A 16,463-nucleotide genomic window follows, 5' to 3' on the forward strand; every position below is an offset into this window, starting at 1 on the left:
TTACTCTGTACCTATAAACATAACTTTAATCTATGAGCCTGATTCTCCTCCTTACCTTCTAAAATGTGGAACCTTGAACCTGAAGAACATGTGCTGTGCTGTGTTATCAGACCTGGAAGGACCAGCAGTACATTAGCTTTGGACTCAGAGTCTTAGCCAGTAGAAACATACAGGGGAAATTCTAGTGATTCTCAGCTCTAACTGCACCTTAGAATAATCAGGGGAGCTTTAAAAATGTTCCTCTGCCCAGGCCTTACCTGTACCAGTTCCTAAGAGTGAGTTCTTAAAAGTCTCCCCAGGTGCTGAGAAGAGGCAGCCAGGGTGGAGAACTGATACCTAAGAGAAATCATGGCTTCGGCCTGAGAACTGCCCTTGACAGAGCCTGTCATTATAAATCTAAGAGCCTGCCTTTGCCCTGCTGTTTTATGGCTCCCAGCCCCCAGGGTCTCCCCCTGACTCATGGTTTCCATCGGCCTTTTCACGTGACCATTTTCATCTACCTTTCAGCAGATGCATACATTTGGATTTAGGCCTTTGGCAGCCGCATTCTGAATTCTCAGTGCCCACAAGTCAAAGCAGGGAGACCTACTGGAAGGGCTGGTCCTGTGTGCAAGGTGGATGAGTATAGGATTTAAAAGTAGTCCTTTACAGTGGTCCCCACTGACATCCCTTGGGGCCCAGGGAGATGCCTGCAATCTGCTTGGTGGGAAGCAATGGGTCTGGCTTGGGAGCTGACAACCGTAACTCATTTTGAGATACAAAAAAATAAATAAATAAATAAAAAGCAGAGGCCTTTAAGAGTTAAATTACACAACTCCCTTTTTATTTTTAAAGTCAGTGGATTCCTTGTTGCCTTTGCTGAGAAAGATAAATTGATACCACATGTTGCTTCCAGACAAAACCCTCTCTGTGTTCCAGGGGAAGCACATGCAGCTGGTGTCTGGGTTAGTGGAGAGTCCTTACAAGGTAAACATGGGTTGGAAGGGGCTGGAGCAGACAGAGGGTAGCAACATTTGGGAAATTACCAGCTCCTCCTGAGTGGCACAGCACCTTTGAAATACTTTTAAGAGTTTGAAATCTTTTCCTGGAAGGAGCCGCCCTCTCACCTTTTGGCTTCAAGTGTATGATGCTCGGAAAACAGTAAGTGAACATTCGTGATGTCACTGCTTCCGTATGTGGGATCTGACAGTTGAGAGCCTCTTTTGTGCTTGGCACTCCGATGAGTAATTTGCATGCGTAATTTAATCTTCCCAAAGATCCAAGAGTTTGACAGAGAGGCTGTTTTTATTCCCATTTTGTGAAAGAGGTGGCCAAGGTTAGGTCAGTTGCCCAGGGTCATAGGACAGGAGTCCAGCTACGACCTGGCTGACATTGAAGCCTGCCTCCCGCCATCGGCCACCTTAAATTGCATTTGTGAATTACCCGCTTTGTAAAATATTAGTGGAATACTTACTCGTTTCAGGCAGCTTCTCTCCAACACCGAATCAAATCTGATCCGTTTGCGGTCCATCTGTCTTCACAGCCAGTTGGCATAAATATAGTGACTGTGTGAGCTTTGGCATTAGAGATAAATATATCTTGCATTAGGAAGCTGTCTTCCTTATTGAAAGAAAAAGAATTTGGAGATTCTGATAAGGACAGTCATCTCTCTGCTGATTTCTTCAGGGAGGGCCAAGGAGTGGGCTCTCTAGGCTGTGGACCACAGTCAGCATGACTGTGAGATGTGAGTTCCTTCCTTCACACACCGTCTTCACATTCCTCCTTGAAGAATTAGGCCCCTCGTGGCAGCTGCAATCACACAAGACAGGTTTGCCGGCTCTGTTACCAATTAACTTCACCCAGTGCAGGCCTTGCTTCATTGTAAATGGTTTTGTGAAAGAGAAGATTGACATAAAAATGAGACAGAGTAATCTGCCCTGTCTTCAGACACATTGTGTTTCAGTCGCTTTCAGGGTTTTCCACATCTTTGGGCCCAAGTTGAGGGAAAAAAAAAAAAGAAAGAAAATTGGCCTATTTGTCCCTGACAAAAGTTTCTTCCTAGAAATGTTAGGTTTGCTGTAATTCAGCCTCTGGGTATCTTGGTGGATTTAAATAACCAGAACTGTTGACATGGTTTGGAGTTGGGATTCTAGTAACTGAGGGGCTCATTTAGTAAGCAAATGTGATGACAGAACGGCCTGAGGTCTAGCAGCGGGGGTCCTGGTTGGCAATATTGACCTTGTCGCCTTAGCCTTAGGAAAAGCACATCCCTAGTACTTGACCAGTTAACACTGGTTGGCCTCACAACATATTTCAAAATGTGTATTTAGATGTGATTAGAAAAATCACTCTAGTCCTGTCAAACCATTCCTCCTTTACTGTCAGCTCCCAAACCCCAACCTAATGTAAAATCAGAAATTTACAGAGTTCCCATCATGGCTCGGTGATTAACGAACCCAACTAGGATCCTTGAGGACATGGGTTCAATCCCTGGCCTCGATCCGGTTAAGGATCTGGTGTTGCCATGACCTGTTGTGTGATGTGGTGTAGGTTGCAGACGCAGCTCGGATCCTGCATTGCTGTGGCTGTGGTGGAGGCCGGTGGCTACAGCTCCAATTCGACCCCTAGCCTGGGAACCTCCATATGCTGCTGGTGTGGCCCTAAAAAAGACAAAAGACAAAAAAAAAAAAAAAAACAAAACAAAACAAAACAAAAAAAAAAAACAAGAGAGAGAGAGAAATTTAGAATTTTTGGTGTGATAGATGGATTGTTGGCGAACCATAGAAAGGTTTGCCAATACCTTGTATCAGCCAATGCATAATGTGGCCGATACATTTTTAATTGTAGTTTTTTAGTTTTAAATATGGTGCATTGAAACTAATTTAGAGTCTCCTTAAGAAGAGGTCTTTAGAGAACTTACACGACAAATCCTAAGAGGAGTTTGCACTTGGCTTGTCTGTTTTTATAAATTCCACTTCTTTATTCCTGGGATTAAGATGAGAGAGGAGGTGGTTTGAAATCTTACAGAAATGAGGCGGGATGAAAGGAGTTCCTGCCGGTGCAATGGGCTGACGATCCAGCTCATCTCTGTGGCATTGCGGGTTTGATACCCAGCACAACTGTGGTATCTCAGATTCGATCCCTGGCCTGGGAACTTCCATGTGCCATGGGCATAGCTGACAAAGAAAGAAAGAAATCTTATCACCATTAACTTCTGTTATAAGGAAAGATATGGGGAAACGTTGCAGTTCTGATATTTTCTCTGGCATTTATTTATTTACCTTTTCCCAATTCACCAAAATTTAGCTAGAGAACCTATTGATTAGAATCATGACCTGTGAGGCAAAAAGGCAGAATATATTTCTGGTATCTGACCTTGTTAGGGTGATGGGGCATTTAGGCCAGAAATGGACAGAGGGGCTGTATTGATTGGCCTTTGTCAATGCAACGCCCCTTTCAGATTATGGATTTTATAAATGGAAGGCCAGCCAACGCGTATGGATAGAAGGCCCCTGAGATGGGACGTGAGGATGTTGGTGTCACACTCTGTGTCTGCGTTTGCATTGTCTTAGTAATGAAGCTGGAAAAACCCGTCTGTAGGCATTATGCCTCAGGGGATGTCTCCTGCCCCTAGTAACCTCAAAGCAAAGAGCTAAGATTGGAAACTGAAGCTAATCACCCATTTAATAAGATGGGTTTTGTGTTAGAATCTAAGGGTAGTTTGTATTGGTTTGTGTGGTAACCACAGCCCTCTCTTGAGAGTGAATGCTACAGTGGCCATAAACATGGGCTGTGGAATGAGGCTTTACCCTCAGGCTTGCTGTTCTTTCTTTTAAAAACCATTTTTAGGAAAGACCTACCAAAGCATTACTTTTAACTATTTTACAAACCAAATTATAGTCATAAGATTGTGCCTTTGTATCCTTTTTCTTTCCTAAATGTTTCTGTATGTTAGGACAGAGAGGTTAAATGATAACTTTGGAATAATTTGGGGACGGACCTGAGAAGGGTTATAGAGAAGGCATTGGATTGGAGTTGGGAAAACAGATTTACCAGTTTGGTTCTTATAGACACTAGCTGTGTGGTATGACCTTTTGTAAGTTATTTAATAGCTCTCAGCCTGAGCCTTCAGATGTATGATGAGAACTCCAACGTTGCGGGTTTATAAGGAGGATGAGAGACCAGGAATCTAAAACCTCTGGCCTAGTGACAGTGCTGAAGTCAGGCAGGCTCTTCCTCTCCCCTCTTGCAGTTAGGAGCCTGAGCCCTGACACCCTGTGGTTCTGGTCCTCCCTGTGGGTTTTCCAGCTCCTTTACCACACACCCTTACAGAAGCTTAGTTTCTCCAAACTCTAACCAATGGTAGCTTGCAATTTTATAAAATTACACACATACATTGTTGGGGTTTAGAGTTGAAATAATAGATGACCATTAAAAAAATCTACATAGGGCATTTTGGAAGTCTGTAAAGTATTTCATCTTCTTTCTTAGTTGGTTTGGAATTGGTGAAACTAAAAATACATTTAACAATATTGTTCTCCAGGGAGTTCCCCTTGTGGCTCAGTGGGTTAACAACCCGACTAGTATCCTTGAAGATGCGGGTTCGATTCCTGGCCTCGCTCAGTGAGTTAAGGATCCGACATTGCTATAAGCTGCAGCGTAGATCCAGGATACAGCTCAGATCTGGCGTTGCTGTGGCCGTGGCGTAGGCCGGCAGCTGCAGCTCCAATTCGACCCCTAGTCTGGGGACTTCAGTATACTGGAGGTGCAACCCTAAAAAAAAAAAAAAAAAAATGTGTGTGTGTGTATGCTTTTCAAAGGGGGGGATTACTGGCTGGTTCTGATTTATTATCGTTAATTCTTTTTTTTTTTTTTTTTTTTTTTGGCTTTTGTTGTTGTTGTTGTTGTTGCTATTTCTTGGGCCGCTCCCTCGGCATATGGAGGTTCCCAGGCTAGGGGTCGAATTGGAGCTGTAGCCACCAGCCTACGCCAGAGCCACAGCAACTCGGGATCCGAGCCACGTCTGCAACCTACACCACAGCTCACGGCAACGCCGGATCGTTAACCCACTGAGCAAGGGCAGGGACCGAACCCACAACCTCATGGTTCCTAGTGGGATTCATTAACCACTGTGCCACGACGGGAACTCCCATCGTTAATTCTTGATGCTGGTATGAATCCTTTCCAAAATCTAGAGCAAAGTGGAGGGGGCTGGCCAGAGGAGGAGTCACATGGCCAGTGTCCACATGCCCCCACATAAACTTCAGGGCCTCCCTCTTTTTTCACCAAGAAGCTTGAAGGTTTCTGTTAATAGATCCAGTTGTCTGAGGGAGTACACAGTAATAGAACTCCCTTGCCCTTGCCTGCTTTTTGAACCCTGTGGAGTGAGTTTTAAGAGCATGTTTCATATCTATTATAAAGTGTTTTACTTTTTAAAGAAATGTAATTTCTGACCCATTAGTGGAGATGCCATTATTCATTTAAAAGCATAAGAGTAAAGGAGAAGCAGGATTTATAGTCTCCTGGGCAACATTTGTCTCTTCAGATACTCAGCATGTTGCCTGTCATCTTCTTTACGGCCACATAGAAATGCCAAGTTATGACCCGAGGTTGCTGGTGCCCACTGCCCAGCCTGTGCTGTCAGCCCTCCTTGCAGGGGAATGTATGCATGGGAAGCACTCTGAGTATTTTGGGTTATTTACGTACGGTGAAATCCCACTGACTTTCTGTGTTTTAAAAACATTCTGGTAGAACACATGTATTTGTATCTTCCACATAAATACATTTGGTCATTGCCAATTTTTTTTTTTTTTAACTACGGTAACTTTTAGAATGGTTCGTATTTAATAGGCAGCAGGAGGCAATATCTTTTGTCTTTAACTTGCAAATAAAAACTCATCTGGCCTGCAGGTGCTGTTCCAGATGTGACAGACGCCATCAGCTCTGTTCTTTTCCTGCACGGGAGGCCTTTACAGATGAGCCTGCCCCAGGCAGTGAGCTCTCTCCACTGTGGACCCCGTGCTTCATAACAGCAGTAGGGGCACTCTGACGTGGTAGCGTGACTGGCTCCTGAAGTATATTATCATATACCATCCTTACAGCATCCTGGGAATGCTTGGATATTAAGGCTGTCATGAAGACGGAGGACTGAGTTGTTGCAGACAGATTAAACGATTTGCTCTCAAGGTCACATGGTTGGTCAGAGGCAGAGATAGGACTGGATCTGGGTCATCCCTGTTAACTGGGCTTAGCTTCCAAGCCAGAAGGAGGATTCTTGCAAGATGGGTGCACTTGTTAGCTTTTTGAGAATAAATATTCTGCCCTTTTTCTTTTTCCTTTTTTTTAAGGGCCACACTTGGGGCATATGGAAGTTCCGAGGCTAGGGGTCAGATCAGCACTGCAGCTGCCAGCCTACACCACAAGCACAGAATCTTAGCTGTGCCTGTGACCTATCCCACAGCTTATGGCAAATGCCAGATCCTTAACCCACTGAGCAAGGCCAGGGATCAAACCCTTGTCCTCATGGATACTAGCTGGGTTTATCACTACTGAGCCACAACGGGAACTCCTCTTTTTCCTTTTTTAATAAATTCTTTTTTTCTTTTTCTTTCTTTCTTTCTTTTTTTTTTTCTTTTTTTTTTTCTTTTTTTGGTTTTTTTGCCTTTTTAGGGCTGAACCCATATGGAGGTTCCCAGGCTAGGGGTCTAATCAGAGCTACAGCTGCTGGCCTACACCACAGCCACAGCAACCAGATCCTTAACCCACTGAGCTACAGCAAATGTGACCTACACCACAGCTCATGGCAACACCAGATCCTTAACCCACTGAGCGAGGCCAGGGATCGAACCTGCAACCTCATGATTCCTTGTCAGATTCATTTCCGCTGTGCCATGACGGGAATGCCCTAATAAGTCTTTTAATATAGGATAGTTTTAGATTTACAGAAAAGTTTCAGAACTGATACAGAGTTGTCGATGTTGGGTATCCACATCAGGGTTCCCCCGTCGTTAACATCCTATTTTAGTTTGGCACTTTTGTCACAACTAATAAACCAATATTGATGCAGTATTGTTATGAACTAAGGTCTGTGCTTTATTCACATTTCCTTCATTTTTGCTGCTCCTTTCTCTGCCCGGCATCCCTTCCTGGGTACCACATTGCTGGTTGAGTCACCCTGCTTCCTTAGGCTCCTTGTGGATGGATCTGACAGTATTGAGGAGCGCTGGACAAGCATTTTTAAATGTCTCTTAGTTGGGATTTGTCTGCAGTTTTTCTCATGATGAGACTGGGATGATGGGTTTTGAAAGGAAGATTAGAAGGGAAGGTGCTGTTTCCGTCACAGTACAGCAAGAGTGCATATTATCAACCTGACTTTGCCCTGTTGATGTTGACCCCCCCCTCCTTTCCACACTCTGCTCTTTGGAAGGAGGTTACTGAACTCAGACCACATGGCCTTGAGGAGGGAGTGTCTCTAGAAATTATTCAGAATTTTTCTGAATGGGAGACCGTCCTGCTTCTTCTGTCAACTCAGCACATTCTACCCTCTCATTCTTTTTTCTTCTGCCTGTCAGACGGGTGTGAAATTGTGGCAGGAGGAGATGGAGTCATAGAAATGATAGGTAACAATTCACACCAGTTCCGAGTTCATAGAAGTGGTTAAGAAGAGATTGATGCTCCCTCTGTACCATACAAGAATAAAATAGCCTCCCACGTGATTGGTCACCCTCAGCAAGCCAGGGAGGTTTGTTGCAAAGTGTAGGGAGAGATGGTGAGGTAGTACTTGGTGAGTATAAACTTCAGTATAGGAAATAAAATCGCAGAAAGGACAGCAAAACATACAAATTTATGAAAAACAGGGCCAGTGACTTTTTATCTTTCCAGCGTCTCCTGGATATGACAGCATCTCCCACCTCCTAGATATGGAGCCTGCCATTTACAGTGTTGCCATTTACTTCCAAGTCAAGCAGGGTCATGCCAGTGCCTATCCTCTTTTTTAAGCCTCTGAAATCCAGTCCGTTTTAAAAAATGTGTCTGATTAATGACTGTTTCTTCTGGGTGTTCAGTTTTGGACCATCCTGGCTCATCTTCTACCTTGTCCTGTCTCTCTCTCTGCAGAACTCTATCCGGCACAACCTGTCACTGCACAGCCGGTTCATGCGAGTCCAGAACGAGGGGACCGGCAAGAGCTCTTGGTGGATCATCAACCCTGATGGGGGAAAGAGCGGGAAGGCGCCCCGGCGGCGGGCTGTCTCCATGGACAACAGCAACAAGTACACCAAGAGCCGCGGCCGGGCAGCCAAGAAGAAGGCCGCCCTGCAGACAGCCCCTGAGTCGGCAGACGACAGTCCCTCCCAGCTCTCCAAGTGGCCCGGCAGCCCCACGTCCCGCAGCAGTGATGAGCTGGACGCCTGGACTGACTTCCGCTCGCGCACCAATTCCAACGCCAGCACGGTCAGCGGCCGCCTGTCCCCCATCCTGGCCAGCACAGAGTTGGATGACGTCCAGGATGACGACGCGCCGCTCTCCCCCATGCTCTACAGCAGCTCGGCCAGCCTGTCCCCCTCGGTCAGTAAGCCCTGCACCGTGGAGCTGCCCCGGCTGACCGACATGGCCGGAACCATGAATCTCAATGACGGGCTGGCTGACAACCTCATGGACGACCTGCTGGACAACATCGCGCTGCCCTCGTCCCAGCCATCGCCCCCCGGGGGGCTCATGCAGCGCAGCTCTAGCTTCCCCTACACCACCAAGGGCTCCGGCCTGGGCTCGCCCACCAGCTCCTTCAGCAGCACAGTGTTTGGACCCTCGTCTCTGAACTCGCTGCGCCAGGCGCCCATGCAGACCATCCAAGAGAACAAGCCAGCCACCTTCTCTTCCATGTCGCACTACGGCAACCAGACACTCCAGGACCTGCTCACGTCGGACTCACTCAGCCACAGCGATGTCATGATGACCCAGTCGGACCCCTTGATGTCTCAGGCCAGCACCGCTGTGTCCGCCCAGAACTCCCGCCGGAACGTGATGCTTCGCAGTGACCCAATGATGTCCTTTGCCGCCCAGCCTAACCAGGGGAGTTTGGTCAATCAGAACTTGCTCCACCACCAGCACCAAACCCAGGGCGCTCTCGGTGGCAGCCGTGCCTTGTCGAATTCCGTCAGCAGCATGGGCTTGAGCGACTCAAGCAGCCTCGGGTCAGCCAAACACCAGCAGCAGTCTCCTGTCAGCCAGTCTATGCAAACCCTCTCGGACTCCCTCTCAGGCTCCTCCTTGTACTCAACGAGTGCGAACCTTCCCGTCATGGGCCACGAGAAGTTCCCCAGCGACTTGGACCTGGACATGTTCAACGGGAGCTTGGAATGTGACATGGAGTCCATTATCCGTAGCGAACTCATGGATGCTGACGGGTTGGATTTTAACTTTGATTCCCTCATCTCCACACAGAACGTTGTTGGTTTGAACGTGGGGAGCTTCACTGGTGCTAAGCAGGCCTCATCTCAGAGCTGGGTGCCAGGCTGAAGGCTCACTGAGGAAAGGGGAAGTGGGCAGAGCAGGTCAGTGCCCAGTGCTGTGGCGTAGTGGTAACGGGGTGGGGGTAGGGAACCGCCTTTTGTATACCTGGTGCATGGTAACCTGCTCCCACCCGGTTCTTTCTGAGTTGTACCTGCAAAACAAATAGGGCCGTCAGGGTCCCCTCCCCACAGTTTGCTGACAGCTCAGGACTTTTACCAGAGGCTTTCGTTTTTCTTTGCGTCCAGTCACCCTCACTGACCTATGACACAGGTCCCCCTATTGGATGGATGGATGAGGAGACAAGGGAAAGGAGGAAGGGGACCTTAGGCCACACAAATGTCAAGGTTAAGGACCCAGCAGTGGACTTTCTTAGAGTCTCAGGTCCAGCTCTGCCATTGTCGATCTTCCATGCTGTGGGTTTTATATCTTTCTTTTTCAGTAAAGTAACAGTTTTTGGGTACTTCTAATATAACTGTAGACTGTGTATTCTGGACTCTTTCATACAGGAGTATGTCTACCAGGAGCCAGACCTGTTAGATTCTTCACCACTAGTACTAAGCATCTTTACTAGTTAGCACTTAGCATCTAAGTATTTAAAAGAGCAAAAGAATTCAATTGAAAACAGAAGTGTTTATGTGAGAGAGCACTTTTTCACATGCTTCGTTTTCCCCGAAGTATAAAAGATGTCAGATTCCAAACAGTGACATGGGTTGTGAATGGAGACAGATTTTTTTAAATTGTGGCATTTTAATTCTGTTGGAACCAGAAAGATCATGCAACATGATATGGAAAGAAAAGCATTTGCTTGGAATCAGAAGTTGAGGATTCGGTTCCACTTCTCTTGCTTTCTGGCTGCTATCGGAAGTGTGTCACTTAGCCTCTGAGCCTCAGTTGCCAGCTTTATACCATGAGGATAATAACCCCTGTTGCTTAATGGGGTTATTGCAAGCGTCAGATGCACTGGGAGTTCCCTGGTGGTCTAGTGGTTAGGACTCAGTGCTTTCACCACTGTGGCCCACATTCAGTCCTTGGTCTGGGAACTGAGATCCCACATCAAGCTGCGGCACACTGCAGCCGCAGCTCCCCTCCCCCCAAAAAAGGCCCTAAAATGGAATCCTTAAACACTGAAATGTGCAAAAGTGCTTTTAAAACCACAATGGTTTGAAATATGTATGGTGTAATTAGGTAAACATACTGACAGACAGATGAGTAAACAGGGAGCCCAGGAAGGTTAAGTAGTTTGCCCAGGGTCACACAGCTAGACCCAGAATCCCAATTTCTGAAATGGCTTGAACCGTAGTTGTTCTTTCTAATTATCTCTAGATGGTGAAAATGGGAAATGCTCTGAACTGGAGCCAGAGGAGCAGATAATATACAAGCTTGCCCTCAAACAACTCTCCCTTTCAAGTAGCAAAATGAGCATCAGGTCTTTTGCTCACAGGCTTGCACAACTCTACTTCCCATGTTTGGGGGCTCTGTTCTATGCCCCGGGTCCTCTTTTTTCTTTTTTCTTTTTTTTTTTTTTTCTCTTAAATGTCAGCAAGCTACTCTTCTTTAAGTGGTGGGAAAGAGAAGTGGGATTCAAAGCCATAAAAAGCTGAGCCTTGTTTAACCCTCTGCCCTGGTGAAGGAATTACCAGGGTCCCTGCGGTGCGCCATCCAGCTCACACATAGTTGTAGAAAAGGGAATGTCGAGTGTTGTGATGCTCAGCTTCTCTGCTTTCCCAGGCAGAAGCAGGCCCCTAATGGTTCTCAGACATCTGTTTCCAGTCATTTAATAGCCCTTGAGATGGTAAAAAGACTGCAACAGAAGCCAAATAGGGTGACACACTTTCATGCTGCCAAAACTCGGAATGGGGGAGATTTGCCTTGAGAAATTCAGATATTTGGCTTTCAGAAGAATAGTTTGTCTTCCTTTAAGAAGAGAAATGTGATTGTGGCTTCTAAAGACCCAAGGAGGTTTTAATTTTGGTTTCGTTGTAAGGCATCCACATTCTAGCTCACTGAAAAGACTGAGAGAAGAAAATGTGCTGTCGGTTTTTGTCTGACTTTTCAAGTGTAGGTTTTCCTCTTAGCTGAAGAGCAGACCTTTCGTGTGTGTGTGTGTGTAATTCTAAAAGATTGTATAAAAACATTTTAAGGGAGATTTAAATACTTAACTTTTAAAAATGTATTTAATGAATCATTACTATTTTGATAATAAACTGCTTTTGAGACTACACATATTTTTAAGATTACTACCTACTTTTAAGATTACCCATTTTGTGATTATACCCTATTGGAAACAGGGACGTTTAGTCACCTCAAAACATTTTGAGGGAAGTTTTTTTGAGAAAATATTTCTGAAGTTAAAAAAAATATATATATGGGAAGTCACCAAATTTTCCTGAAACTAAACCAGCTCAGTATGACCAGAGCAAGAGAGGAAACATCCTGAAGAAAGCCAAGGCCTCTGAGGGAGGCTTGGTTTCTGAGTGTACAATTTCCATTTTGCTTTGGAATGAACTGCTCCTCTCAGCTGGGAGCATATGTGGCCTAATATAGATTCTTTACTTTGACACTGAATTCATGCCATCACTTTATGGAAGTTTCTCCTAAATTCACAAGGCAAGCCTTAGGTCATAGTCTCAAAACTCATTTCTCCCAAATTTAGCAGCCCAGCTTCCCAAGCCTTCTTCTGTCATGGCTTTCTTTGATTTGACTTTTTTTTTTTTTTGAAGAGCTGCACCCAAAGCATTTGGAAGTTCCCAGCTAGGGGTCGAGTCACAGCTACAGCTGCTGACCTACACCACAGCCACAGCAACACAGGATCCTTAACCAACGGAGCAAGGCCTGAGCTCAAACCTGCATCCTCATGGATACTAGCTGGATTTGTTTCTGCTGAGCCACAATGGGAAACTCTGACTTTTTTTTTTTTTGTCTTCTCTATGGAGGTTCCCAGGCTAGGGGTCTAATTGGAGTTATAGCCACCAGCCTACACCAGAGCCACAGCAACATGGGATCCAAGCCATGTCTGTGACCTATACCACAGCTCACAGCAATGCCAGATCCTTAACCCACAGAGCAAGGCCAGGGGTCAAACCCACAACCTCAGGGTTCCTAGATTCGTTAACCACTGAGCCACAACAGGAACTCCTGACTTTTTTTTTTTTTTTTGATTGAAGCCAATAGTTGTTGTATTCTCCAGCCCCACTTCCTGACTTGCTAACTAAAGTCACAGGACCCTGAGTGGGAGCCGTCAAGTTGTGGAATTAATGGAGCCGTTCTGTCCAATTGACAGACAGTCTTGCCGGAGAGCCGTGGTGAGATGCTTCTCTGGAGAGCTGGGTGTTTCACACACGCCATTCATTTTAGACCACGTGTGAAATCCTTTGACCTACAGGTCTATCTAGAAAAGGAAAAAAATCACTGTACTTTCTTATGCGCACCAGCTACTGGGTGTGAAGGGCACTTTCTTCTCTCAGGCGCTCATGAAGCTTGATGCACATACTTGAAGATTGGTAGCAGGCATGTCTGTGAGCCAGTGTGGTGGTTGCAAAGCAGAGCTTCCAATAAGCCCTCCTGAGATCGACATGTGTCCACACTCGGAGGGAAAGTACCTTCAGTTTCACGGTCGTGATGTCAAAAGAGGCCTAAAATCACATGCTCTTTCATTTGTCTACATCTTTGGGCCTTTGGGAACCCCATTAGGGAGAACCCCCAAATTTATCTGTGTTTTAAACACCTTTAAAGTAAATACCAACCAGGAAAAGCCCAGATGGAGAGGAGAGAGGTAGTTCTCTTCCTGTCTCTGCCCCTGGCCATGTCACTGAGGGATCTGTTAGAATAGGAGGATTCTCATCTGTCAAAAGAGGGCGGAATCATAGAGTTGCGTATTTTGGTTTGTTTAACCAATGAGATTAACTATTTGTTTGAAGTATAGTTGCTTTGCAAATTTATATAAATTACAGATGTACAACAGTGATTCACAGTTTTTAAAGGTTAGACTCCATTTATAGTTATTATAAAATACTGGCCCTAGCCCCCGTGTTGGACAGTATATCCTTGTAGCTTATTTCATACATAATAGTTTGTACCTCTTAATCCCCTCCCTGCCTCTTCCTTGCCCCTCTCCCCTTCCCTGTCCCCACTGATAACCCCTGGTTTGTTCTCTATATCTGTGAGTTTGCTTCTTTCTTGTTACATGGCTGTATTTTTTTTTTTTTTTAGCAGAATCGTAGAATTTTAAGGGTGCATAGTATGTATGATTTTAAACTTGAAACCTAACATTCTGTCTGTGAAATGGCCCTAGTCAGGGATATGTGATGATATGGGACTCTAAAGAAACAGTGGTATACTAATGTGGAAACAACAGGGTTCTGGTGTTGGAGGCCATTTAATTTAGGCTACTTTCCCAAAGGAGCAAATCTTTGAGACTTGTTGGACTGACGTTTAAATGCTGTGATTCCACTCTATCTTTAAGTATTCGTTTTGGAGGATAGGACTAATTCTAACCCAAAACAGGCAATATTATAGGATACTTATGTCTTGTGTTTTTTAGATGTAGGTATTTCTGTTTGGAAATATAATGTATGTGTATCACATGGAGAATATCCCCTGTTAGTTGCACTTGTGAACTATTGTCTAGTCTTTGGTTATAGTAGGCCAGCTTCAAGAATTCTGCGTCTGTAGGGATCTTTATTCTTACCTTTTAAAACGCCCAAAGTCTGAACTGTCATTCATGGAGAGAATGGCTGTCTGGATCTTTCTAGTGTTGACCACAGTGAAAGAAAATTGACAGCGCCTTGAAAAGAGGATTCTGGGCAGAGGCTGGTGCATGCCTCACATACACCCTTTTCCCTGGAAAGTAGTGACATCTGGCACTAAGGCTGCTTTTCTGGGCTGGTTGGCTTTTTAATGTACCCAGGGTCACCTCTGACCAGCCTCCTTAGCATAGAAACAAAGTCTGAGTGACTCTTGCTCTTCAAGCAGTAGCATTTATAAGCGGCTTTCTGAGCTTGTGCAGAGCATGAATAAATGGAGTGAAAAGTCACCAGAATTACTACTGGAAATTCATGTACATTTGAAGCTCCCATTAAGTGCTTCTTTTCAGAGTGTTCATCATACTCAATATTGAACATCTTATAAATAGTATTTTCTACCAGTAGAGTCTTCCCCTGGGGGCTGCTTCTCACAGGCGTTACCTGTCTGTATAGAAATGGAAGGAGGGGGCTTAAGGACCTGCCTCTGTGCCACGGCCAGAGAGACTGGCCTGTCCAAGGTTCAGGGGCCCTTGGCAAGCAGACGGACGTTTGTTGCCTGCTTTCTCTTCCCAACTTGGGGGCGCGTGTCTTAACACCGGATTTTCATTCCAAGATGGAGATTTCCCACCTTGCAAGAGAGGTCACTTCCACCCTGGTTTTGTTGATGTGTTCATTTGATTTGAAAATACTGCTTCCTGCATCCTCCAAATTGTTTTGAAGTTTGAAAAACTATAATGAAACGTTGTCTTGTGAACTGATGACACTTCAGATATTTAGAGGTCTCATGGGTCAGTGTTTCTCAGGATATTCATAGTATTAAGCAGAGAATGGATTCTGGGGTCAAATGTTTGAGGAACACCTGTTAAATAAAGTGAAATAGGATCATTTCCCACAGGACTTCTCAGAGAATTTAACATATGGTATGAACCGTCTAGGATCAGATTGCAGTGTTTCCTATGTTTATTCAACATCTTGAATCAAATCCTTCTTCTCCCAGAGACCGTAGGACCAGTGTCCCAAGGAACCTCCTAAAGAAATCCTGAGAGAGATCAGCAACCCTCTGAGAAGCAGGGATTCACTACCTTTTTTCCTCTTGATTCTTACTGAGTTTTTTTAATGACCTTGTCATGTATCAAGCTTTTCCCAGCCAGGGAGTGGGTTCTACTGTTGGATGAGCAGGTTAGCCTGGCAAAATGGTAGGTCCCACATGGGTAGAAGGGTTCAAGAAAAGTCTCAATCCATTAAGCAAAATTCATTTATTGAGTACCTGCAGCAGGCTAGGCACAGTTGCTAAAGAAAAATAAAAATTGGGTCTCCTCCTTCAAGGTAGGCTTGGCCTGGCTGGGACCTGATGAAGTGGTGACCATTGTCACAGAGGAAAAGACTGCTTTCCATGCACAGCTGGAACAAAGGACCCATGGGGAGTGGCAGCCTTGCCTGCTCGGTTTTCTGGGACAACCCTGCTTTCAGATGTCCTATTCCGTTATGACACATGTCTTTGTCTACAGGGGATAAAAACATAGGCTCCATGCTAATAGGGCAGAGTTCAGACTAAATCCAGAAGCTGGTTCCTGTTAAAAGCCCTGCAGGACACTTGCTGTAGCTTATGTTTGATTTCTAGAACTGGTTCATCACAGTTGGATGTGAGCCAGCCACCCACTCCAAGCTCGTGTCCCTGGGGCTCTGCTCTGAGGGTAGCTTTGGCTTTAAAAAGCCTCCCCCAGGCGTTCCTGTCGTGGTGTAGTGGTTAACGAATCCAACTAGGAACCATGAGGTTGTGGGTTCGGTCCCTGGCCTTGCTCAGTGGGTTAAGGATCCGGCGTTGCCATGAGCTGTGGTATAGGTTGCAGATGCGGCTCAGGTCCCACGGGGCTGTGGCTCTGGCGTAGGCGGGCAGCTGCAGCTCTGATTCAGCCCCTAGCCTGGGAACCTCTATATGCCGCAGGAGCGGCCCTAGAAAAGGCAAAAAGACCAAAAAATAAATAAATAAATAAAATAATAAAAACTTAAAAAAATTAAAAATAAGTAAAAAGCCTCTTCTACAGCCCACTTCAGGTTAAATAATGTCTCTGTTACAGCAGAGGAACTTTGGATCTGTAACAGAAGGCTGCCATTTTCATAACTATGTGTCATTGAGTCAGGTCACTCCATTTCTTTGAGTCTTAATTTGCTCATCTGTAAAATGGAGCTAAAATGAAAACCTACCCCACAGAGCTCTTGTCAGGACCAGCT

General features: G+C 45.4%; 1 protein-coding gene across 7 annotated transcripts in view; it reads left to right on the top strand.

Annotated features, from left to right (window-relative positions):
* Positions 1-16,463, top strand: part of FOXO3 (forkhead box O3) — a 133,606-nt gene that overhangs the window by 102,224 nt on the left and 14,919 nt on the right. For 5 of the 7 annotated variants that reach the window (XM_021084231.2, XM_021084221.2, XM_021084213.2 and 2 more), the window contains one exon: positions 8,095-9,530. In XM_021084231.2, coding sequence (XP_020939890.1) covers positions 8,095-9,495 — 1,401 coding nt within the window. In that variant the 3' untranslated portion in view covers positions 9,496-9,530. 7 annotated transcript variants of the gene reach the window in all.

This window comes from Sus scrofa, chromosome 1 (assembly GCF_054392235.1).
Source record: "Sus scrofa isolate SSC_HxYL_T2T_F1_AM1 chromosome 1, Sscrofa_HxYL_maternal_Yorkshire_Landrace_v2.0, whole genome shotgun sequence".
Classification (NCBI taxonomy): domain Eukaryota; kingdom Metazoa; phylum Chordata; class Mammalia; order Artiodactyla; family Suidae; genus Sus; species Sus scrofa.